The sequence below is a fragment of the Aspergillus campestris genome (assembly GCF_002847485.1).
Source record: "Aspergillus campestris IBT 28561 chromosome Unknown P168scaffold_10, whole genome shotgun sequence".
Taxonomy (NCBI): Eukaryota; Fungi; Ascomycota; class Eurotiomycetes; order Eurotiales; family Aspergillaceae; genus Aspergillus; species Aspergillus campestris.
In genome coordinates this window covers 1,190,042-1,212,810 of record NW_020194345.1, presented here as the reverse complement: position 1 = coordinate 1,212,810, position 22,769 = coordinate 1,190,042, and the positions used below count along the sequence as shown (strand labels likewise).

The following is a 22,769-nucleotide window of genomic DNA, read 5'->3' as shown; positions in this document are numbered from 1 at the left end:
TACAACATCTACCTTCAGAACCAGGGCTCGAAGACCCAGACCGCCGCCTGGAACCCTAAAACCCGGGGGAAGTGAACCAGACCAACCATGACATGTTCTGCCCCGGAATTACCTTCGATGAAGATGGAGATCTTGTTGTCACCGGTGGTAATAGCGCGCGCCAGACCACTGTGTATAACATCACCACCGATGAATGGGAGAAAAAATCCATTATGCGTATGGATCGGGGTTATCAGGGAGCAACCATCCTTTCCGACGGCCGTATCTTTGTTATTGGGGGTTCCTTCGGTGAGGTTGTCAACCTGAAGAACGGCGAAGTCTACGACGTCCGAAAGAATACATGGACGGAACTCCCAGACGCCAAGGTGGCCAACATGTTCACGGCTGACCGCGACGACTGGCGAAAAGACAACCATGGCTGGCTTTTCGGCTGGAAGGTCAAAACTGTCTTCCAAGCAGGTCCTAGCAAAATGATGAACTGGTACGGCGTGGACGGCACCGGGTCAGTCACCGCTGCTGGTAAACGCAATAAGAGGAAGTGGGGGGACAACATGTGTGGGAACGCGGTGATGTTCGGCTCGGGGAAGATTCTCGGCTTCGGCGGATCCCAAGACTATGAGAAATCCCGTGCCAGGAATGATACATACCTGATCTCCATCGATGAGCCGAATACCAACGCGTCAGTGGTTCAGCCAGATGGTATGAAGCATAAACGCACTTTCCATAACTCGGTGGTGCTTCCCGATGGCTCGGTCTTCACGGCCGGAGGACAAGAGCTCGCGGCCCCGTTCGATGAATCTACCAGCCTACTCGAGCCGGAGCGCTGGGTCTACAACGCGGAGGACCCGGCGCAAAGCCAGTGGGACACATGGCTCCCCAACACCGTGGCCCGGACCTACCACAGCATCGCGCTCCTGCTCCAGGACGGGACTGTCTTCGTCGGCGGCGGTGGCCTCTGCGGAAACTGCTCCGCCAACCACTTCGACGGACAGATTTTCACGCCTCCGAATCTTCTGAATGACAACGGATCCCTGCGCAAGCGTCCGGTCATCAAGTCCGTTTCGCCAGCCGACGCGAAACCGGGTGACTGGGTCCAGGTCGAAACAGATTCGTATGTCGACCAGAATGCAGCGTCCATCATTCGCTACGGCTCGGCCACCCACACGGTGGATACCGACCAGCGACGTCTTTCCGTCTCGCTCTCAAGGAGCTGGAAGTGGTTTTTCAAATACTCCTATAGCTTCCAGATCCCTCAGGAGCCTGGAGTTGCGACGCCTGGGTATTACATGCTGTATGTCCTGGATGACAAGGGAACTCCCAGCAAGTCCGAGAACGTTCGTGTAGCCGCCGTCTGAGTGGTCGATCATGATGGCCAGCAGGCACGGTATCTCTTCGATGTGAAGTGAAGGTTCCGGGGGACTCAACTAGTGTGGATGTTTGGTGTGGAAGTGACTGCAATCGGTTGGCATTTGACCGTTTGTCTTTCAACAATAGAGCAAGCTTTTTCCATAGCTCTGAATATTATCAATTTCATCCTTTCGGACGTGATGCCATCCCCATTTCCACATTTGGCATCTGCTAGTTTGATATACTTCTTTTCTACCAACTGTGGGCTATGTTGAGTGGTCTATCTTGATTCACAAGCCACTTATCCTGATCTTGTCCACAAACGTTGATTACTGGGAAATGACCATTAGATAGGTAGAAGAACACCGCGCTATCATAACTTTATTGATTTTTTCATGATATGCAAGGTACCCAGCTCCATGCACAGCTCTTAGGCAAAGAACCTCCACCAAGTGGTCTTTAGATGAAAGAATGGCGCTCATGAGAGATTCATATTTCACAATAAGTTTGGCGGGATTCGGATTGTATATATGTATATTTTATATATAACCTGGCATGCGTATATACCTACATATCTCATAATTCATCACCTGTCACCTATCCAACTACGCCTCCAGATTTAGGTCTTCCAGGATGGCATCCAGCTTGGCCATCAATATCTGATAGTTAGCAGCGTCCTTGTCGAACTCGTCGACGGCGATTTCGCCGTCCAGCGTCCGGATCACAGGGGCGTGGTGGTCCCTATCCTGCTGGGACGCCGGCGCAGCTACCTTGGATAGATCGATCGTGTCGATGCCGTTGGTGACCTTCTCAACCTCTTTCTCGGTGCCGTCTGCGTCTGCGCCGGCAGGGGGTGCTTTGTGCGGCTGCTGCGCCGCGTTACGCATCATCTCGCCCAGTCCTGCGTCGTCAAAGCGCAGGCGGAAGCGCTCGTTGAGGTAGAACCGGATATCGTCTAGCAGTTCGATGGAATCGGTTTCCTGACGGGCTTTGATGCGCGACGCAGACTCTTCGATGAGTTCCGCGAACTCAGGCGAGTCGATATGTGCCTCGAGGCGGTAGGCGAGATAGCGCGCTGCGAATTCTTCCAGGCGCTGAACGCGCGTCATCCATGCGGCGCGGATGATGCCGTAAATGTCTAGCTCTTCTTCTTCTGTTGTGCCCCGCGTCTTTGCGGCTTCGGACTGCGACAGGTTGCCGCTGCCGAGGGTGCTGATTACGACTGCGGCTTTGGTTTTGAGTTTCTCGATGAAGAGCATGTCTGATGCGAAGAGGACGTCGACTGCTACGTCGAGGGGGAAGTCGGCTCGCTCGGTGTAGAGGAAGGTGAGCACTATTTCGAGGACCTCGGGGGAGCAGTCCACGTTGACGATGTGGAGGTGGTCTTTGACGTAGGCTTCGCGGAACATGCTGGAGAACATGGTGTTGAAGAATTCGGAGCGTAGGAGCATGGCTCTGTGGCAAGGGAAGAGTATTGACTTTGGCTCGCTGCCGGGTTCGGCGTCCTCGGGGAGCTCGTCGGCTTGGAGCAGGATGTCTGCGAAGATGGCATTCTCGCGGTCCCATTTCACGCTGTTGGCTTTGGACGTCTCCACTTCCAGTTTATTGCCCAGGACGTTCGCCCGGAACCATGTCTCCAGCTGGTCCCGGCCTTTGGCAATTTCCGTTGATCGCCGCTGCCGGGCTAGCCGTCGATCTCCGCTGTCGATGATGCTGTCTAGGAGGGTGTCGATCTCGAGGTGGTGCGCGACTCGGTCGATCCCCTCGAAGACTTCCGACTCGGTGAACCCCGTCCCCGGTCCGCTTTTCAGGTCGCGGGGTGCTTCTCCGAGGTACAGATACTTGATCGCGATGCCGAACGCTTGGGGCGGGATCGTGGACGGAAGCTTCCACGAAGGACTCTCCGGGGCCGCCGCTAGCTTATTCCGGAAATACGGCGATCGCGCAGCCAGGACGAACTTGTGTAGGTGAAGCGACTCATCTCCAGCGGTAACGACAATGTCGGACGTCACGGGCTGTTCTCGCGTGAGCAACGAAGCGAGGTGGGCGGCGAGAGGCTGCAGGGGATCGGTCGATTTAGAGTAGTCGTATTCCAGGAGTAAATTGCGGATGCGATCGTTCAGCGCATTGTACAGGCAACTGTATGCAGGGTGTCTTAGTGGGCGACATTTGACGATTCAGAGGGAGACGCCGTACCGTTCTCCTTGGAAAGTATCTCGTTCACACAACGCGCCGGACTCCAGGAGCAACCGGACCACCTCGTAGTGGCCACAGAGACTTGCCTGTGTCCGTTAGAAAAACACATCTGGGTAGTCGAGGGAAACCCAAAATGTCTGACTTACCAAGATCAAAGGGGTGTAATCGTAGGCATCGCGGGCATTGATATTAACCCCCTCGGTGATCTTCTCTTGACAAACTTTAAGATCCCCCTTACGACAGGCGCTGCAGAGCTCCGCAAACGGCTCGCTCAGATCCAGGGGGTTATCATCCTTGAGGTTGCCCTCCTTGATCAATTCCTTCTCCTTGACTAGACTGATTTCCAGTTGATCTTTGCGAAGAACATTCCGATCGGTCATAGCGGCAATAGGACTGCTGTAACTGTCTCGTTCTCTCTTGTATCGCCGATGATGTCGAGAGGCGACTTGAGTGCGGGCGCGCTTTATCGATAAGGCCGATCACGTGGGGCAGACCGATCGCGTATTTTGCCCCGATCAACCTCCGAGACCTTGCAGTACGCCAGGAATATCTCAATAATCGAGTATCGGATCAATAACCTCATGTCTCTAGCTATCCCTCGAGGCCATGCATCTCAATCAAACTACAGACAACTTCCTCCCAGTGCACTGCAGTGACGCACTGTTCTGGAAGATGATCGCAACAAAGAACACACCGCCCGCCCTCACCGCCTGCGATAATAGGATAAGAGCCCTGGAGCGCCTCGTTGCTCAGCAACGAGCTCCGCCTAAACATTCGGCTCCTCTGGCAGTGCATACAGAATGCCAAACTTCTTTAAACCTGCATCTGTACTCCCATCTCCAACCTTCATCTTCGACATCTACTAACCCAAACAGCGTCCGACTCATCCCCAACGTCCGGATCATAAATGATCTAAACCCTCCTCCCTCATCTCATCTCCCTCCCCTCGACTCCTCCGCTCCTGGCGACCTCGATTTGACCCTTAATTTCCCTGCCGCTGGCCTCCTCAATTGCACTCCTTAGTCACCATGGCAATTGCGTTGGCAGAGGCAGAAAAGTATGAGGTGTTGGAGAAGATTGGTAACCACAGGCCCCTTTCAAGCAGGTCGCTGTCCTGTGGGAACTAACGAGCTCTCTGTGTCCAGGTTGTGGTTCGTTTGGTATCATCCGCAAAGTGAGGAGGAAGGCAGATGGCTTCGTAAGACTCTCAGATACCACGGACCAACAAACCTGAGCTGACCGGACCCCAGATCCTCTGTCGCAAGGAGATCAACTACATCAAGATGTCCCAGAAAGAACGGGAACAGCTCACCGCCGAGTTCAACATCCTCAGTTCCCTCCGTCACCCGAACATCGTCGCCTACTACCACCGAGAACACTTGAAGGCAAGCCAGGACTTGTACTTGTACATGGAATACTGTGGCGGTGGGGATCTCAGCATGGTCATCAAGAACCTGAAAAAGACAAACAAGTATGCCGAAGAGGAGTTTGTCTGGCGTATTCTGTCGCAGCTGGTAACGGCCCTTTACCGCTGCCACTATGGTTCAGACCCGGTGGAAGTCGGATCGAATGTCCTGGGTCCCGTTCCCAAACCGTCAGGTCTGAAAGGCAAACAGGCGCAGATGACCATCCTGCATCGTGACCTCAAGCCCGAGAACATCTTCCTGGGCAGCGACAACTCGGTCAAGCTCGGTGACTTCGGGCTATCCAAGCTGATGAATTCCCATGACTTCGCATCCACCTACGTGGGAACGCCCTTCTACATGTCACCCGAGATCTGCGCTGCAGAGAAGTACACCCTGCGCTCCGACATCTGGGCCGTGGGCTGCATCATGTACGAGCTGTGCCAACGGGAGCCCCCTTTCAACGCCAAGACCCACATCCAGCTGGTCCAGCGCATTCGCGAAGGCAAGTTTGCGCCCCTGCCGGACTTTTACTCCCCGGAGCTGAAGAGCATCATCGCGAGCTGCCTGCGCGTCAACCCCGATCACCGTCCCGACACGACCACCTTGATCAACATGCCGGTCATCCGTCTGATGCGCAAGGAGAAGGAGGTCGTTAGCCTGGCCAGGACGCTCAAGAGACGCGAGGAAAGCGCCCTGCAAAAGGCCCGGGACGTCGAGCAAGCGTATGGCAGACTCGAGAAAGAAAAACAGCAGATAAAGAACGACATCGAGAACTCGGTGCGTCGGGAGTGGGAAGTCAAGGCGAGGTTGGAGATTGACCGCCAGGTGCACAATGAACTGGAAAAGCTGCGCAAGAGATTTGAGCTCGAAGTTCAGGAGCGCGTCGCGCACGAGGTAGAGAAACAACGGAGAAACAGCAGCCACAGCAGCACCCGGGAAGACTCTGGTTTCCGGTCGAGTCGCCGATCTCAGTCCTCCGTCAGCAATAGCGACGACACGGATTTCCCGTCCAGCACCGACGTGAGCCAACTGTCGGTGGAGTCGCCCACTTCGAACGTGAACAAGCGACCCAAGAAGGAAACGCGGACGCCCTTGAACCGTTCCAAGACGATGGTCGAGTCTCCGGTTGATGTCCAAATGGCCGAGCCATCCCCGATCTCCATCGCATCGCTCTCTCTCTCCCCACGCCGTACGTCGGGGGCTCACACGGGAAAGAACATCTTCGCCGATGCGGAGCGACATAAAACCAAGTGGGAGCCGACACTGGCGTACTCCGACGACGAAGATGACATCCCTGACCTGCCCTCGCCGACTCGCGCCAAGGTCAAGCCCGATCCGTTCAAGGCCCCGGTCCGGCCTCTTCTGCGACAGAACACGGCGGCTTTCATGCAGAAGCTCAGCACCCAACCTTCCCTCTTCCCCTCCAACCCGTCTCGGCTGCCACAGGCAGCAGGGCACAGTCAGCCAGAGCCCCTTCAGAGAGAGAGCAAATCCAGGTCGCCCCACCGACGACTGTCGAAGATCCCGTCATCTGCGAACCTTGCCGCCGATGCTGGATCCCCGACTCGCAAATCCGGCGGCTCGAAACAGCCACCCTCGAAAAACAACGGCGGTGGCGAAGAAATGTTCAAGGCCGTGATGCAGCGGAACATGGGTGGCAGAACCCTGGTGGAGCTCGCTCAAGCGCGCGCCGGCGGACGTCCGATGGACGAACTCAAACGGTGTGCCAGCGACTCCCGGGCCACCGCCTGTTCGAGCATGAAGTCCGTGGACCGCGACCCTCCTGCGGTGTGGGATCCCGAACGAGACGAGATGCCCAGTCCTTTCCTCGCGCGTGGTCGCAAGGTCATCCGCAACCTGAGGTAGTCAGATGATCTCATCCTCCCGACATTCTATTCCTTCGTTTCTATCTCGTCGCCGATATTTGATTAATCTACTGCTCATCCCTTGCGGTTGACCCGCGGAAGCAGCTGCATCTGCAGCAGACATCCGAAGAGAGCCCTACCTTTTGGGTATCTAGTTGGCAGAATGCTTTTTGAAACACCATACATCTTAATAATCACCATATTTTCTGGAGTTACGGGAGCCCGGTGGTGTGCATATTCGATATTCGAAAAAGAAGCCCGCAAGCAACACCATGCGAGTCATGGGATGGAGCATATTTTGTTTTCTGCGTTGCATGTGTCGAATACTCGCACGGAGAATATTCGTCTTTTCTTCTCTTATTCCCAGTTTCCTTTGTGTTGTCACGCCCGAGATGTCTACCTGCCCCTTTCCCCCATCTTCACACTCTTCCAACCCTAGTCACTCGTTGCCTTCCATTTCCTTTCTAACCCCTCTCCTAAATTTTTCACCTCTTTGCTTTCTCTTCTTCGTTCCTCCTCTATGTGAGATGGCGTCGGCTGGATCTTATCTTCTGGTGTTTGGAGTATGAGGGATTCTCAAGTACTATATGTACATACAGGTTTTGGAGTTCCCCTTTCTTTTCTTTTTCTTTTTTTTTTTGTCTCCCTGGTGAGATTTAGGGATCACAGAATACTATTTCACCCATTTTGAACTATCTTTTATATTTAATTTTGTAGACAGTGGAGGTAAGATAGTGAGTGGCCTCGCCAGGTAGCAACCTACACACATATAACATGAGGAGCCAAAGGAGCAAGAGTAGGTATGACAAATTCCTAGTATACAAATGATATCATATTCATACATACCGCAATCAACCAATCAATCAATCATCACGAAGAAAAGACTCAAGTTAAGCCTCCTCATCCTCCACCTCCTCAATCTGCACAGACCTCAACTCCTGATTAAACCGCCTTTCCTCTTCCTGTAACCTTCTCTGGACTTCATCTTGATCTTCATTTTCCCCCTCTTGATCTTCGCCTTTTGTTTCGCCTTCTCCTTTGTCCCCTGCTCCTGCGGCAGGTTTATCCGCCGGACCAGCCTGATACCCCGCCTGTTCCAACCTGTCCATTTCCTCCGGTTCGAGGAGTTTGCCTTGTCCACGGATAGAATCCTGCTTTGTGCGCACGGCGGCAGGGACGAACATCTTGGTAGCTTCTTGGCGGAGGTTGCGGATCTCGGGCTTGGCTTCGTAGACTGTTTTGGGGGGTTCGGCTGTGGATGGTTTGGAGGGGAGAGCGTGTGGGCCTTGTGCTCCTCCACCACTGTCGTTGTTTCTGCCCTGTCGTCGTTGGTATTCTTTAGGGATGGGTGGGGGTGTATCGTGTGGCATCGGGATGCGCCGTACTTCTTCGTCGGTGGAGCTGCTGTCGCCGTCGTCGTGGAAGAACTGCCCGTGTTCGTCTCTCCTTCGCTTTCCCAAGACACCGCCGCGGCTGCTGTCGCCACGGCCGCGACCTCGGAACGATCCGCCACCCCGGCCACCACCCCGTCCGGCGTCGAACTTAGGAGCCTGCTCGCCTAGCGCCTCGCGGGCTTTCTGGACGGCTCGCAGATCGCGCTGCAGCGCCTCGAGGAGTTGCTGGTCGCGGGGGCGCAGTTTCTGGCCCGATTCTTCCGTCGCTTTGATGTCGTCGATTTGGCGCTGGATGCGGTCTGGGTTGCGGCGGCCGAGCTTCTCGTTGCGGCGGGCTTGGGCCTCGGCTTTGCTCTTTTTGAGCTGCTTTTGTTTTTCGGCTTTCCGCTGCGCCATGGCGGGGTTCATGGAGAGGTTGTCTTTGGGCATTGTGGTGGTTTGTTTGTTCGGTTCTCGTTTGGGGTGGTTTGTTCTGTTGATATGTCTTGGATATCGTAGAGGGATCGTAGGTGCAGAAGGATAGTCGTGATTCGATCGATGATTGGTTTACACCTGTACCAAGCCGAGACCCGTTAGCCGTCAGCTCCAGCCGTCAATCCGTACGTTTGTTCTCGTCGGCCGCGTTCCCGGAAGGAGGGGCAGAGAGAGGGGATAGAAAAGAGGGAAGTGGGGTGCGGTGTAGTCTACTGTCTGACTTGCTGCGGCGACCCAACGACGAACGACGCTACTCAGCCGGTGGGAATCACCGTCGAGCGGGGAGTCAAATGAGTGGATCGAAACTCACAGGTCCAGAGCGGACACCGGACGGTGGTGCAGGCAGTAGACGCAGATGCGCACCGGGATTGGTCTCGCCAGGTCGGGGATCGTCTTCTGGGAAGTGCAGCGGGAACTTCCAGCCCAATCAAGGCGACACGGCGCGGTCGCAGAGCCCCAGCCTCACGGGTTGGGCAGCGGGATTCAGAACTGGGTTGTGGAGATTATGGATTCTTTTCCTAGTGGGGAAGACTGAAGACTTTCAATTGACGGAGGGACGGTTTGATCGGTGGAGTAAAGGCGTTCGCGATTGCGGCGGATGGACCGTTGGGGTTCGCGCAGTCGATCGGAGGTCGAATCAGTCGAATCAGTGGAAGGACTGAAGGGTCTAGAGTTGACAAGAGGATAAATCAGAGAAAAGAATGGGGAGACTGGATGTGAAGGGAGGACGAAGTGGATCCTGAACGGGAGTTGTTGGTTGGAGAGAGTGAGGAGGAGAAGAAGCGGAGAGAGAGAAATAGAGAGAGAGAAATGGCAGGAAATGATCTGCTATCAAACATGATCATCACATCATTCCGACGCTACAACCATTGGATCTTTTTGATAAATGAATGCGATTATGCTTTAGTTTGGTTCTTTAGTTTGGAAAAGACATATATATCGACTATCTTCTGGAACTATTCGAGATCATTTCTCCTTCTACACTGCAGATTCTCCTCATCTCCGCATCACCAATCTCTCTTCATACTTCTTTCTTTCTTCTTCTTCCTCTTCTTCCTCTTCTTCTCCTTATACTCCTTGTTCTTTTCGCATTCTTTCTCCGATCAATCTATTGCCTCCCTCTCATCAGAGACAACTCGGACCTCTCGCGCCCTTCATTTGATAGTCAGATCTCCCAGTGTAACCCCCCTCTGGACTCTGTTGGTTAGTCTGGTCGCATTCCATTCTGACCCATGACAAATTATTCTTCTGATAATTGACGGTCTTGGATCAACCAGGATTTTGACTTTGGTTGGCGCCGACAATCCGTTTCCTCAATCGGGCTTGTTCGTCTCCCACCATCATCCCTCCTTCGTCGGCTTTTCCCCCTCTCATCTCTCTCTCTCCCCCCATCTCCCTTTCCCAATGACAGCCTGACTCGGGGACGGGGTATCTTGGTCGATCTTCTTTCAGAAATTATAAAATTAAGAAACCGAAAGGGAAGAAAGAAAAAAGAAATCAGAAAAAAACAAAATATAATAGATAACAAGCGGGAGACAGACCCCCCACACACCTGATCTCCCCCCTTCTCTCTCCCGTCTCCTCTTCTCCTCACCTTCTCCTCCCTTCGCCTTCTTCCTCCCTCGCTGGTGTCCGTGGGCTATCATCATGACCGTCGGTCCGTTCTGTCTCTACACATCGAGTTCGACCGGCGCTTGCTAGACTCCCCGTCGCGGTTGGAGCATGTCTCTGCCGGAACCAAATGTCCGTATCAGCCTCGATTCCCGACACCTCGCTTGGTCTCACTTCCTCCGAGATCCAGATCCTCCGCCAGCAGCAACAGCTGGCCCTGCAGAGTGGCCATGTCGGCAATGGGGGTTCCAGAGGCAGAGGCACCGGGCGAACCAGCAACTCCAGTTCGCGCGCCACCAGCGCCGCCAGCGCCGCGAGCAGCCAGGGTCGATTACTTCTGGATCCCATGAGCTTGCGCGCCCTGTCGCATCAGTTGGATGGCTTACAAGAACAGATTCGGAGTCGCATCGACTTTGTATGTTTTCCCTCTCCCTTTTTCTTTCTGTAATACGCTTTCTTCCCTCGTCAACACCTCCGTCGCAAGTCCCGCGCGGGTTGCACTGTGTTTCACAACCCTCGTCATATCCCCTCCAGTCCGATCAAAATCTAATACCCACCAGCTGGAGGAGCAGATGCAACTGTCCATCCAAAACACCTACGATCGCGCCGGAAATGTCATCCAGAACGCCGACGCCGAAATCGCCCGCACGCGAGCCATCCTGGCCTCCGTCGACGAGCTGGAAAACGAGCTGGCTAAGATCGGACATATACGAGAAATCGTGAAAGCGTATCGCGCGCGGATCGAAGGTCTCGACCAGCGTCTTGACCAAGCCGCCGCCCGCCGTCGACGATGATTCTTCGCTCCCGATCCTCCTCCCCACACTACCGCTCCGACATACATACGACATACATATCATCCTCTGGAATATGCACGACAGCCCGTGCCGCACATTGTTCATGCACTCGATCGATTGCTTTTTTCCTTTTACCGCTATTCTCTCGCCCCGGAGGCGCTCCGCCCACCCCTTGACCACTGTTTTTCTCCGCTTTCTCTGCTTGACCGCCACAACGGGATCGACACGATCGATACCATCTTCACTACGGCTTCGACGATCTGAACATTCCGTGCAATGTGACCAGTAACATACGATGGAAAACCTGGAACAACCAGAAATAAAACACTCAAAAAATACGAAGGATGGCTGGACGGCATAGCAACTGCGAAACAACAAAAAAACTATATACCAAATGTATCCTCACGGACTCTGTTTTATTACGACGGCATGCGGCTTTCTCCGGCAGCGTGCGTCAACACCAGACCTAATGCTCACGCTCACGCATGGTGAGATGATTCGGAAGATTTACGATCTCGTTTTTGCTTTTGATGTGCTTCAAGCGCCTTTGTTAAAGATGGGTTTGTGTGCCTCGCGGCCGTTTGCGATCTTTGGAATCACCGGGCTTGAATGGGAAGAGCATGGTGTTTCTAGCGCTGGAGTCCTTCTTTCTTCGTTTGTTTACTCTTAGTTTTATTTTTGGTATATGTTCGTTCGCGCTGGGCCTGGATTACGTAGGTCTGGCGACTTGATTATTATGTCTCACGAGAACCACGTCTTGCTTCATGAAGTCCTCCACTTATTGTATCCTCTCATGTTGCGATTCCCCTGTTTGTTCTAATGTACTGCAATTCTTTAAACACTAGTGGCGACGACCCTGTTTTTTTATTTTTTATTTATTTTTTATTTTTTTCATCTCCGACCTGTCCATCTCCGCACCGAAGATATCGCGGTAAGCGGAAGTATGACCGAGCCCGCCCTGCACATGTCTCCAAGGTAACCCCATGCTTTTTCTTTATTTCCAATTTAGCTCGGGCTATCTCACACGCCAGTGAGCCCCATAGCCTAGACTCGATAGTTCCCGAATGGCCCCGCCGGCAGCCTTGTCCGGGGTAGCATTCGCATATGATGTCAAAATCCGGTATCTGACGCTGTAGGGAACAAGGGTTATGTCCTTGTCTTTTTTTCTTTTTCTTTTTCTTTTTCTTTTTATCCTTTTTCCCGCTCCCATCTACCGGGGCTGAAAAGGAAACCCCCGCATATGCTTTCCAATCATCCCCTTCGCGAGGGGTGATAATCCCTCAGGTCTGACTTTCTGGGTTTCTCTCGCACACCATGATATCTGGTAGTAGTGACACATGACCCCCTCCCCCCGGCCTGGCGGGCTGGCGGTGTCGAGCCGATCGCGTGGCGAACGGGATTATTAGGATTGTTGGACCTGCGTGAGCCCCTTCCAACAGAGTAAAAAACCCGCAAATCGGCGTTTCAGGTTGACTGGAAGAGTGTGCCAATGAGATTCAAGACCGACTCCTCCCAACAGTACGATCCATGTCCACCACACTGACACAGAAGGCCTCAGACGGAGGGTGGGAGGCAGGTACCCTCCCTGTTGCCGAACCCTAGCAGGGTGATAGACGCTTGTCCTCCCCGAGCCCAAGTCATATGGTCAGGTCCAAGCGCGGTTGCTAGATCGGGTGTGGGAGAGACAATCAAAGATCAATAAATAGTAGCGTTGAAATAAATATTGAGATTTATTCATTTATTGTTTTCGATTTTGCCGAAGGAGGGTCCAAAATCAAGATTCGTTGCTGACATGGACCTGCTTCTGTTCCTTGTCCTTCCGACGGTCTGGTAGTTTCCGGCTACGCTTCTCCGTTTGGGGGAAGCGCTTTTCCGTTTGACAGGTGCCGCAGCGGACGACGCGCACGTCCGCCCACGGCTTGCGGCGGTCCCGGCTGGCGTTTTGGATCTCCTGTGTGCTGGTGACTCCTGGGGTGAGGATCGTGTCGCAGCGCTTGCAGAAGGATCGTTTGACGTCGATGGAGAGCCGGGTTCGGGTCTTTAGGGATACACCGCGCATTTGGGAGATGTAGTTGCGGGAGAGTTGGGTTAGGTGCTGAGGGGTAGTAGTAGTCTTGTGGTTATTTGGGGAGTTTTGGTCGGTGAGGACGCCCGTGATCTGGGGGACAACACGTGCTGTATTGGGGGACAGGTCCATGTCGTCCTCATCGTGGTCATTGGGAGTGTCTCTGGCTGGTGGTCCTGGTAGCTGGGCTGTTGATTGCAGAAAGGCAGCGGCTTTGTTTAGATAGTCCAGTCTGGCCCGGATGTGACTGTTTGCTCCGCCTGTGTTGGCTTTCTTCGCCTTTGGTTTGGCCATTGTGTGGAGTGTCTCTGGCCCAAGACCTCTGGCAGGACACGTTAATCAGAAGGTCCAATGAGCTATTATTGTCGTCATTTGGTGGAGAGACGATAGATCGAAAGCTGGAAGAGCTTGCTGGAATCGCCGCTAAACCAGAAATAGAGAGCATGACTAACTCATCCTATCACGTGATTGGACGGACTCAGCCTCTCCGCCCATCCCTCGCGAACCTGCAATCTTTCTTTCCATCTCCATCGCCTTCCTGACGCCTCCCATCTCGACCTCATCGACCGTTCAATTCATCACAGACGGATTGGAAACCGTGTTCTTGTGATCATTTCTGTCCAACCAGTTGGATTGTTCTAATTTTTCCAAGTCTGCTTCGATTTCGACCTCTAACTCCCAAGCTTCCTGTTGCCTTGGCAAAAGACGCGCCGCGACCGTTAGAGTTTTCTAAGAACCCCGTGCCATTGTAACAACTTTCGCCAACATGTCTCACGAGGAAGATCTCATCGATTACTCCGACGAGGAGCTCCAGACCACCGACGCGGCGGCGGCCACCACCACCGCGGCCGCTCCCGCCGCCAATGGAGAAGACAAGAAGGGCGATCTGACGGTGACTGGCCGTCCTGACAAGAAGGGTAGCTATGTCGGTATCCATTCGACCGGTTTCCGCGACTTCCTGCTCAAAGGAGAACTCCTACGTGCCATCACCGATTGCGGTTTCGAACATCCATCGGAGGGTTAGTTCATCACATAGTTCTTTCTCACAAGCCTCCCTCCATTGCTCCATGTTCCAACGTCCGTCCATCTCCGCGGGGGGAAATCAATAGTCGCTTTATTCTTTTTGGGCCACTCGTTTCATCCGAACCTGTGGACGGCATGAGGATGTCTGCTCGGGATGTCACAAGACTAGTCGCGCTGCGTGGGTCGCGGCACACGCTCCTGCGACTACCGTCTGTTGCTTTTGCCATGGCAAATGACCGTGAGACCGGTTTCGCCAAGACTTTCAGGTTCAAAGACCTGTAGCCACGTCGGGCCAGTCAGGATAAAGATCCCGTCCGACGGGATCTTCTACTTTTTCCTAGACGGTAGACGTCCTCGTGCCGTCTGCAGCGAGCTCGCGATAGAATCATCGCGTGCTGCAGTTGATTGGCTGCCTAATCGATACCATCCTGTTTTTGGATGGTTGAGTGCAGACACCGCACCTTGTTCGCCTGATCGATCACTCGGGGGATGGACGGACTTGACGACGCGATTGCTTTTTGATTTTCAACTGTTATGGATCGAGTGCAAGTCTAACATAACATTCCGCCTTACTACAGTCCAGCAAGTTTGCATTCCCACCGCCATTTTGAATGTCGATGTTCTCTGTCAGGCGAAGTCCGGTCTCGGTAAGACCGCGGTTTTCGTCCTGACCACCCTTCACCAGCTGGAGCCCGTGCCGGGCGAGTGCTCTATTCTGGTCATGTGCCACACCCGCGAATTGGCCTATCAGATCAAGAACGAGTACGCTCGATTCAGCAAGTACCTGCCCGATGTGAAGACGGCCGTTTTCTACGGTGGTACCCCCATCCAGAAGGACGTGGAGGTTCTGTCGAACAAGGACTCTTATCCCAACATCGTTGTCGGTACCCCCGGTCGTCTGAATGCTTTGGTTCGCGACAAGAAGCTTTCCTTGCGCAACGTCAAGGCGTTCGTTCTCGACGAGTGTGATAAGATGCTTGACCAGATCGGTGAGTTTGTATTTCTTGCGAGTGCGACTTCACGTGTCTAACCGTTGCGTTCTCCAATAGACATGCGCCGCGATGTTCAGGAGATCTTCCGCGCCACCCCTGCCGACAAGCAGGTCATGATGTTCAGCGCCACCCTGTCGCAGGACGTCCGACCTATCTGCAAGAAGTTCATGCGCAACCCCCTCGAGGTCTACGTCGACGATGACACCAAGCTCACGCTGCACGGTCTGCAGCAATACTACATCAAGCTGAGCGAGGCGGAGAAGAACCGGAAGCTGAACGAGCTCCTGGATAACCTCGAGTTCAACCAGGTCATCATCTTCGTCAAGAGCACCCTTCGTGCGAACGAGCTGGACAAGCTGCTGCGCGAGTGCAACTTCCCCAGTATCGCCGTGCACTCGGGTGTGAGCCAGGAGGAGCGGTGAGTATCTCTAGTCGGATAAGCGAGGACGATCTGGCTAATAGTCTGCAGTATCAAACGCTACAAGGAGTTCAAGGAGTTCAACAAGCGTATCTGTGTGGCCACCGACGTGTTCGGCCGTGGTATCGATATCGAGCGCATCAACCTTGCCATCAACTACGACATGCCCGCGGACGCCGACTCCTACCTGCACCGTGTCGGTCGTGCCGGTCGTTTCGGTACGAAGGGTCTGTCGATCTCCTTCGTCAGCAACGACGACGACGAGAAGGTGCTCAAGGATATCGAGAAGCGCTTCGAAGTTGCCCTTCCGTATGTACCTCCTATCAGATTGATATAGCTTACCAGAAACTAACGATACCAGTGAATACCCCGAGGGCGGCGTCGACTCCAGCACCTACATGGCTTAGAAAACCGGTTAATATCTCAAGATTGTATCTGGCGAAATCTGTCTACGTTTCATTTTGCAGTCCCCGTTCTAGTTTTTCCTATTTTCGTTTGTTTTGGCGTGATGGCTCGGTTCAAGTTTGTCTCCCGTTGTCGTTGTAATGAGGCACTGGCATGATGGCGAGCGGTCCAGGGCCAGTGCTCATGGTAGTCTTAGGTGTATTATCAATGATTCGGCAGTTTGTCTCGGTAGATCAACTTAGACCAATGTAGTAGTAACCCGTGATCTGTATAATACTAGAAGATTGGGACTAATGCCCATCCTGGAGAATAGTTATACGATATCATCTCACGTATCCCTGTTCCCCGTGCCTCGCCCTACCAGTTGATAGTTTGACCCTTGTCCCAGCTAGCTCTGTAGATGTGAACCTTCTTCTAATTCCCGCATACACCTAGCTCGTATTCGAGACCGAGTCATTCACTATCCACCGCGTGGTTTGGTCTTCACCCATATCATCTCATGTTGTAATGCTGTTAAACGTGAGAGGGGCTTTAGAGACGAGGATTATCCAGAGGAGTCGTCAGGAGAGACGTAGTCATTATTAATGTATACAATACACCCACCACCTTGTTCACCCACCCAGTGGTTATAAGGCATGGCATGGCAGTCTCACGAATACAGTCTCTGGCTTAGCTTTGTAAACCGAGAAAGATAGAGAAAGCACTGCACTCGCGGCAAGAGACTATTGCGCTACTCCAACTTGATTGTAGTGAATCACGTTGGAGTGAGTGCCATAAAGCTAGTTCCGGGGCTTGTATTTCAGGTCGTGGGGCTTGCTTACACGAAGAAGAAGATCAAATCGTTTGGTCGTATGTAGTAAGAAACCCATACGTCATGTTGGAGCTGTACATGTAGCGCGATATCTGATCTAAGCTCACCACGCCATGCTTGGCTAGTAGTGTCAAAGACAACAGCGAGGTCTAGCTTAGGTATCTTAGGCAGGCAGTGTCTGACACTGTCTGGTCATTGAACATGATAGCGATAGTGATAGCCTAACTGGCCGCCTGCGGGTTGCAACCCTGTAGGATTGCCCATCAAGACATTGCAGGCTCTGAAAAGCTGAATAGAGTGGGGATGAAGCTATTCACATCCGCTGTTGTAAAGTGTAAGGTATTGGGATGTCTAGGGTTCACCTCCACAAAAAGAGAAAGAAAGAGAGATGATAAGTGAGTTGCCGAAGAAAGAGAGAAATAATATAGAAGACAATCTCTGGGTGGGGTTACATGGAGCCTACATTCACTACTACTGTATTAAGCGCAGGTACATACTAATTGGCATTGACTTCTCACAGAGAAAGTCACTGGTCTACACAAACAAGACTCTGGGAACCAGAGTAATTATTTCGAGGCATGTGCGATGTAAACTAATATGCTCTTCAAGAGAATAAGCAAGGACAGAGGAAGAGAAATTCCACATTGGCCCAGTGGACAAGCCTCTTGAAAGCGCCCCAGTATGCCAGTGTCACTGCGAGTTCCAGACTGTCCGGCTGAGTCCGTGTTTGATTGAGATATGGATGAGAAGACCAATCTTACTGCTTACTTGGTGCTTGCTTGTTGCTTGTGTTTGCTTGGTTGATGGTGGTGGTGTGGGCTTGATAGGGATTGGATCTCTTTTTCTTTGTTTGGATTCTTCGTCAGGTTCTGTGGTCATGACTGTGTTGATGGGGTAGAGAGGGCTGTGTTTGATCATGATTTGAAGGTACCGGTTCATTTATATTCAGTATCCTCAAGTGGTTACCTAGGCAGATAGAGATGTAGGCTGTACCTAGGTATGGACGGAGCTGATCATAAATGTATTCAGTTACCTCCTGATACATAGTGTATAACAAGTGTGCAGAGTGCAGCAGTAATCATCATCTTCAAGCACATAGATAGAATAGTATCTTATACTCCACAGATAGAGAGAAAGGCATGAGCAAATCAGTAAGGACTAAGTCTTCCAGCCCAGAAACCAACAGATACACTACATATTAATATAATACTACGTTTGTCCATGCATCAACCAGCTGAGAACCCTCCAGATCTAAGCAGCCCGCATAGCATACATCACAGATTCACACCAAGCTGCATACCCTTTGCGCAGAGCCGACGATCCCTCTGACCATCAGCACACTCAGCCTCCATACATGCATATCCACGCAAGTTCCGCTGCTGTATCACATTCAGAGGAAAAGCCACAACGCCATAGGAACCTGGTGGTGTGAGTTAGATGCGCCATGATTCAGCCTTTGCTCAGCCTCACCTGAGATGGCAATCTCCAGCTGATGGGATGATGATTGCTTGTTTATACATTTGATTTACAGAAACAAACAGGACCCGAGGATTCTCTTCGGTATACACTCACATCGAGAATGGCCTCGGAATATTAATCTTCCATAGCTTTCCCTGAACAATACCTTACAGTATAAATTACATACTAGGTGTCTGGTACTGGTACGGGCCATCCATGGTAGCCAGAACTTTGGATGAATGATATGCTCTTAGAATGGTCTGCATCTCAAGTAATCCAAGAAAATCAATCTGTCAAGCACTAGGCGGATCATATACAGAAGGTCCATGGAACACATGTGTTTCGCTTTCTTCAAAGCTAGCTCAGTACTAGATCATGTATCTTATTTAGCTTTCATTGATTCCAGAGGTTCTCCGGCTCTGTTCCAGGGATGGCAGTCCCCAGCCTTTCATCCATTCTGACTGCATTACCTGTTGTGCTGTCGCTCTTTCCTCTGGCCGGAAAGTCAACATCGACCGAAGCATCTTCTCGCATGCTTTCCTTTCTTCCACTGCCAAGGTCTCCAGGCCCGCCGCAGCTCGAGGCTTCTGTATGCAGTGCTCAAACCTCCTATCCCAGGTCCTGCGCATGCCCTCATGGTCTCTCGACATCTCTGGCTTCAGGTCTATTTTCCCTTCTTCATCGAACCATTCCAGTCTTCTGTCCCATTTTCTCCACCATTCCAAGGGTAATCTGCCTAGGGCTTCAACTTGCTCCATAGTGACACGGTCGACAGTCGGGAAATAAGCTTCAAACAAAGGTCGCTGGCCTAGGATTTCCCAGATGGTACAGGCAAGTGTCCAGATGTCTGAAGCAAAGGAGAGCGGTCTATCTGAGAATCTAGCTTCCGGTGGCTGGAGGAGTGGGAGGGTCTTCGAGGAGAATCTGGGCTCTGTGTCTGGGTTGAAAGATTCGCCGAAATCGCTGAGGAGGATCTTCTCATCACCAAGAACAACCTCGTCACTAGGGACTCCGAACCAACCAGGTATGAATACACGGGCAGGTACACTGTCCACTAAACGCTTACCATCAAGTCGGATGACAGCTTCTGACTCTGGCTGTCCATATCTTTCGTATAACTCTGATGTTGGAAAGCGATCAATCATCCTAGGAAACTGGACTAGGATGTTTCCAAGGTGAAGGTCTTGAAGATAGAGTCAGCCGTAAATCTCAGCCCGCGATAGACAGATAAATAGACAGACAGATATATCACATACCGCCATGTACGATATTCTCGTGGTGAAGAAACGCGACTCCACGAATAAGCTGGGCAATAATTGACTGTGCAACATTGAGATGGAAAAGGCCAGAAATCGAAGCTTCTTTGGAATCAAACAAGCTCATTTGTGCGGGTGAAGTCACGACACATTCATGCCTTCCATTGGGGCCGGTGATCCAGAAGTCATCAATAAGAGATGGGATAATCTCTCTCCCTGGTCTGGATGATTGGCTGAGAGAGGATAAAAGACTGGCCTCATGGGTGCAACTGGCATCAGCAGTAATAACCTTCACCGCTACATATCTGGCCCTGCATAGATCACGGGCTAGCCATATGGTTGAATACCCTCCATATCCTAACTTGTTAACTAGTCGATATCGCCCACGGGCCAACTCGTCCCCGATCTGCAGAGGGTGATAGCCTCCAGAGCAATATCTATCCAAATCTTCCACATCTTCAATAAGCTGGTACTGAGCCTTGCTGGGTCGTGTGCTCGACGCACGGGATTTGCTGGAATCAGCTGTGTGGTCTGAACTCCGGGTGGTGAGTGTGGGCATCGATGACGTCTTTCGGATATAGACCTGATTGGAGATGAATCTGCATGCCTGCTGAGAGAGTCGGCGTGAGTTGATGGAAGTACGTGCGAACATCTGCAGAAGCAGCATCCAGCGCAGTGAACGGTCGGCGACAAAGTATTGTACAACAGGCCTGAGGATGTGCTGAACTTCCAGGATCTTGACTAAGCAAGTATGCCTGAGGTGTCAATTTCTAACGCCCAGGCCCCCGCCCGTTCCGTTATCAGGGTTCCATACTGGTTCGCTTTGAATCTCTCCATATTGGATCAAATACTTCGCAGTCAGAAGCGCAACAGTGTAGGCGCCCGCCACTACAGATGACCCGTTTTATTTGAACGCCCTGGCAAGCCGCGAGCCTCCCTTTGACGCTGCCCATCCAATAAGGCTCGCGAGGAAGCTAGGTACCTGCAACAGGTGTTTTTGCCATGATCATCATGGCGAACCATGGACTTCCTTATCCCCAGGGCGCTAGGGTCCTTTGACGCGATCCATTAGGGATTGACTGCACTTAATTTGGAACACATCCTAGGCTCCCTTACTTGTCAAGAGCTGTGACATAGGGCAGCGATTAGCCAGCGACTCGCCCATCTTGCATCTGGCGTTGGCGCGCGCGGAAAAGCGCGATGTTGACACCCCGTAGTCGAGTTAAGGGACCGCCAATGCACCCCTACGTGGACGCCGTCGTGAATATATAATGCCCCTCATGAGATGGTTTTTTGCCCCGGCTTTTGTTCCAAAACATCTCTACACCACTGCAATTGGGAGGACCCCGTTTTGACTTCTCCCAACATGTCTACAGTCAACATGGTCAAGTACTACTTCTACAGGAACAAGTTGCCGGATAATCCAGCCGATTTGAGAAATATGGTGGCTCTGGCATATCAAACAGCGCGAGATATGAAACTTTATCCGCGGGCGATATTGATCAGGTGAGAGGCGGTATTGCCCATCGGAGTTTTTACTTGTTTGCTGCGGCGGTGGTAGCTGATAGTTTCTCCCATCTACACTGTAGGTCCAAGCACCACAAAACCACCACTATCAACGGCAAGGCCGGAGAGGATCCGAAGGGTTGGCACTTGACATTTTGTTACAAGGATGACGAGCAGCTCAAAAACCACACGCATACAGCGTGCCATGGGTACACGAAAGACGAGTCCTCGTGGGAGCTTCTGGAGTCAACACACGTCGGAACCAAGCCAGACTCGGTCAAGCGCAGATACTCGAAGGGCGCCAGTGTTCGGCCCGGTTCTGAAGAACTGGATGAAGCCCCGGATGTTGGATACTGTCATTTTCTGTAGGGCTAAGCTTGATGCTCTGTATATGACGGTGCTGCCGCTGCTGGTATTCTTATTTGAAGCTAGCATCAGCTATGGTTTGATCTGTCTGTCTGGAGTCTCAACCAGCATCCCACTTGCCTATGCAGAGGGTTTTCGTTGTTTGGAGTGTTCTCTGATTGTTTGCGCTGCGGGTCTTTGACACTTATTTCTTTACTGGTCCACATTTGATAGGGTGCAATTGAGTATTGGTATAGTAGACCTGGTCCTCATGATTACGTCTTTACCATACTGGCAGCTTCAGCTACCTGGGATATGGTAGCATATCAAAGTAAACTTGAGCGTAGATCTAGCTAGATCAGGAGCCTCGGTTCATTGCACCAAGAGACTTTCACACGAGGACAAGTGATACGGGGGCTGGAAGTATGAAACACAGCGTGTACAAAAAGATACCAATCGTCAGATTATCCGGTATTATACAATACATGGTCTATACAAAGAGGACCGCCATTGTCCGCTAGGTGGTTGGCTCTGGGACCTGAGAAAGGGACTTATGAAAGAGCATCTAGTGGTGATCCGGTACGGCAGACAGCTCCCATTCCTTCTCCGTACATTCGTATCTCCAGGGTACTCCATAGTTCGAAGTTAGGATATGCGCCGCACAGCGATCACCCCCCTCAGGGTCCAGCCCGATAAGAGCAAAGATCGACTTGATCTGCGCGCAACGAGGAAACGCAATCTAGCAGACCTGATTGGTTTACACTACCTATGCGCACAGCCGAGGTGGAAAGTGGATAGAAACATCATATTACAGAGGAAGTAGTAAATAAAATCATATTAAGGAAAGAAAAGTAAAAGAATATGGGGTAGGGAATGGAATGTTTGGTTTGTTCCGGAGCCGGATAATGTGCTGACTACTTTCTTATGCTGACTTTATTAGAATGAGGTCGGACGCGGTAAGTTTGCATTGTTAGTGTTCAGGACCTACCTATTAAGAGATGGTAAGCTGATTCAATATATTATTATAATATTATTATCATTTCATTTGGTTATAATTCTCCTCCATACTGTAAGATGAATGCCATTGATGGTCGCATCCTAACCCGACAAGGAAACACACCGGGTTAGGCAAATTAGTCATCACCACGCCGGTCTCAGTCTCCGTCTGAATCAGTTCAATCAGGGTTCTGCTTGGAGACGAGGACGGTGATTCTTCTTCCGTCCCCGATTTGGCAAAGACCATTGGCTTGAGGGTCCGCGTCGAGTAACAATCGGCAAGGCTCTGAGGTCAAGATAGTGTAACCATTGGGTTGATCTACAGACACATTGCATCACCTCCATAGCACCACGGAGTCGCCCTAAACAGTTTTGGGTTAGGCGGTGGAAACTTGGGGCGTTGATCT

General features: G+C 51.9%; 10 protein-coding genes across 10 annotated transcripts; 6 read left to right on the top strand and 4 right to left on the bottom strand.

Moving 5' to 3' along the window:
• Positions 1-71: 71 nt before the first annotated feature.
• On the top strand, positions 72-1,355 carry P168DRAFT_240340 (galactose oxidase; the record flags this gene model as incomplete). Its single annotated transcript, XM_024833711.1, has 1 exon — positions 72-1,355. A coding segment is annotated over one exon (1,284 nt), but the record flags the coding sequence as incomplete, so codon positions are not given.
• A 544-nt stretch (positions 1,356-1,899) lies between these two features.
• Positions 1,900-3,937, bottom strand: P168DRAFT_257516 (ankyrin repeat and BTB/POZ domain protein). The gene is made up of 3 exons (XM_024834557.1): positions 3,690-3,937; positions 3,544-3,629; positions 1,900-3,486 (listed from the first exon to the last, which is right to left on the bottom strand). The coding sequence occupies exons 1-3, from the start codon at positions 3,921-3,923 to the stop codon at positions 1,953-1,955; spliced, it is 1,854 nt and encodes a 617-aa protein (XP_024690870.1). The 5' UTR covers positions 3,924-3,937; the 3' UTR covers positions 1,900-1,952.
• Positions 3,938-4,571: 634 nt separating this feature from the next.
• On the top strand, positions 4,572-6,815 carry nimA (serine/threonine protein kinase nimA; the record flags this gene model as incomplete). Its single annotated transcript, XM_024836105.1, has 3 exons — positions 4,572-4,623; positions 4,689-4,741; positions 4,794-6,815. The coding sequence occupies 3 exons, from the start codon at positions 4,572-4,574 to the stop codon at positions 6,813-6,815; spliced, it is 2,127 nt and encodes a 708-aa protein (XP_024690869.1).
• A 136-nt stretch (positions 6,816-6,951) lies between these two features.
• P168DRAFT_44218 (uncharacterized protein) lies at positions 6,952-7,498 on the top strand. The gene has a single exon (XM_024841947.1). The coding sequence runs from the start codon at positions 7,087-7,089 to the stop codon at positions 7,381-7,383; it is 297 nt and encodes a 98-aa protein (XP_024690868.1). The 5' UTR covers positions 6,952-7,086; the 3' UTR covers positions 7,384-7,498.
• A 161-nt stretch (positions 7,499-7,659) lies between these two features.
• On the bottom strand, positions 7,660-9,039 carry P168DRAFT_292361 (WW domain binding protein 11). The gene has a single exon (XM_024837569.1). The coding sequence runs from the start codon at positions 8,635-8,637 to the stop codon at positions 7,705-7,707; it is 933 nt and encodes a 310-aa protein (XP_024690867.1). The 5' UTR covers positions 8,638-9,039; the 3' UTR covers positions 7,660-7,704.
• A 1,292-nt stretch (positions 9,040-10,331) lies between these two features.
• P168DRAFT_44160 (uncharacterized protein) lies at positions 10,332-11,156 on the top strand. Its single transcript, XM_024841946.1, has 2 exons — positions 10,332-10,708; positions 10,854-11,156. The coding sequence occupies exons 1-2, from the start codon at positions 10,424-10,426 to the stop codon at positions 11,085-11,087; spliced, it is 519 nt and encodes a 172-aa protein (XP_024690866.1). The 5' UTR covers positions 10,332-10,423; the 3' UTR covers positions 11,088-11,156.
• A 1,705-nt stretch (positions 11,157-12,861) lies between these two features.
• Positions 12,862-13,446, bottom strand: P168DRAFT_283999 (ribonuclease P Rpr2/Rpp21/SNM1 subunit; the record flags this gene model as incomplete). The annotated part of the gene is made up of 1 exon (XM_024836104.1): positions 12,862-13,446. The coding sequence occupies one exon, from the start codon at positions 13,444-13,446 to the stop codon at positions 12,862-12,864; it is 585 nt and encodes a 194-aa protein (XP_024690865.1).
• A 237-nt stretch (positions 13,447-13,683) lies between these two features.
• On the top strand, positions 13,684-16,218 carry P168DRAFT_257507 (ATP-dependent RNA helicase SUB2). The gene is made up of 5 exons (XM_024834556.1): positions 13,684-14,171; positions 14,754-15,164; positions 15,225-15,585; positions 15,637-15,894; positions 15,947-16,218. The coding sequence occupies exons 1-5, from the start codon at positions 13,919-13,921 to the stop codon at positions 15,990-15,992; spliced, it is 1,329 nt and encodes a 442-aa protein (XP_024690864.1). The 5' UTR covers positions 13,684-13,918; the 3' UTR covers positions 15,993-16,218.
• Positions 16,219-18,645: 2,427 nt separating this feature from the next.
• P168DRAFT_240237 (kinase domain-containing protein) lies at positions 18,646-20,074 on the bottom strand (the record flags this gene model as incomplete). The annotated part of the gene is made up of 2 exons (XM_024833704.1): positions 18,646-19,442; positions 19,516-20,074. The coding sequence occupies 2 exons, from the start codon at positions 20,072-20,074 to the stop codon at positions 18,646-18,648; spliced, it is 1,356 nt and encodes a 451-aa protein (XP_024690863.1).
• An 807-nt stretch (positions 20,075-20,881) lies between these two features.
• On the top strand, positions 20,882-21,390 carry P168DRAFT_320816 (uncharacterized protein; the record flags this gene model as incomplete). Its single annotated transcript, XM_024840397.1, has 2 exons — positions 20,882-21,021; positions 21,105-21,390. 2 exons carry the CDS (start codon positions 20,882-20,884, stop codon positions 21,388-21,390), a joined length of 426 nt encoding a protein of 141 aa, XP_024690862.1.
• Between the last annotated feature and the right edge of the window lie 1,379 nt (positions 21,391-22,769).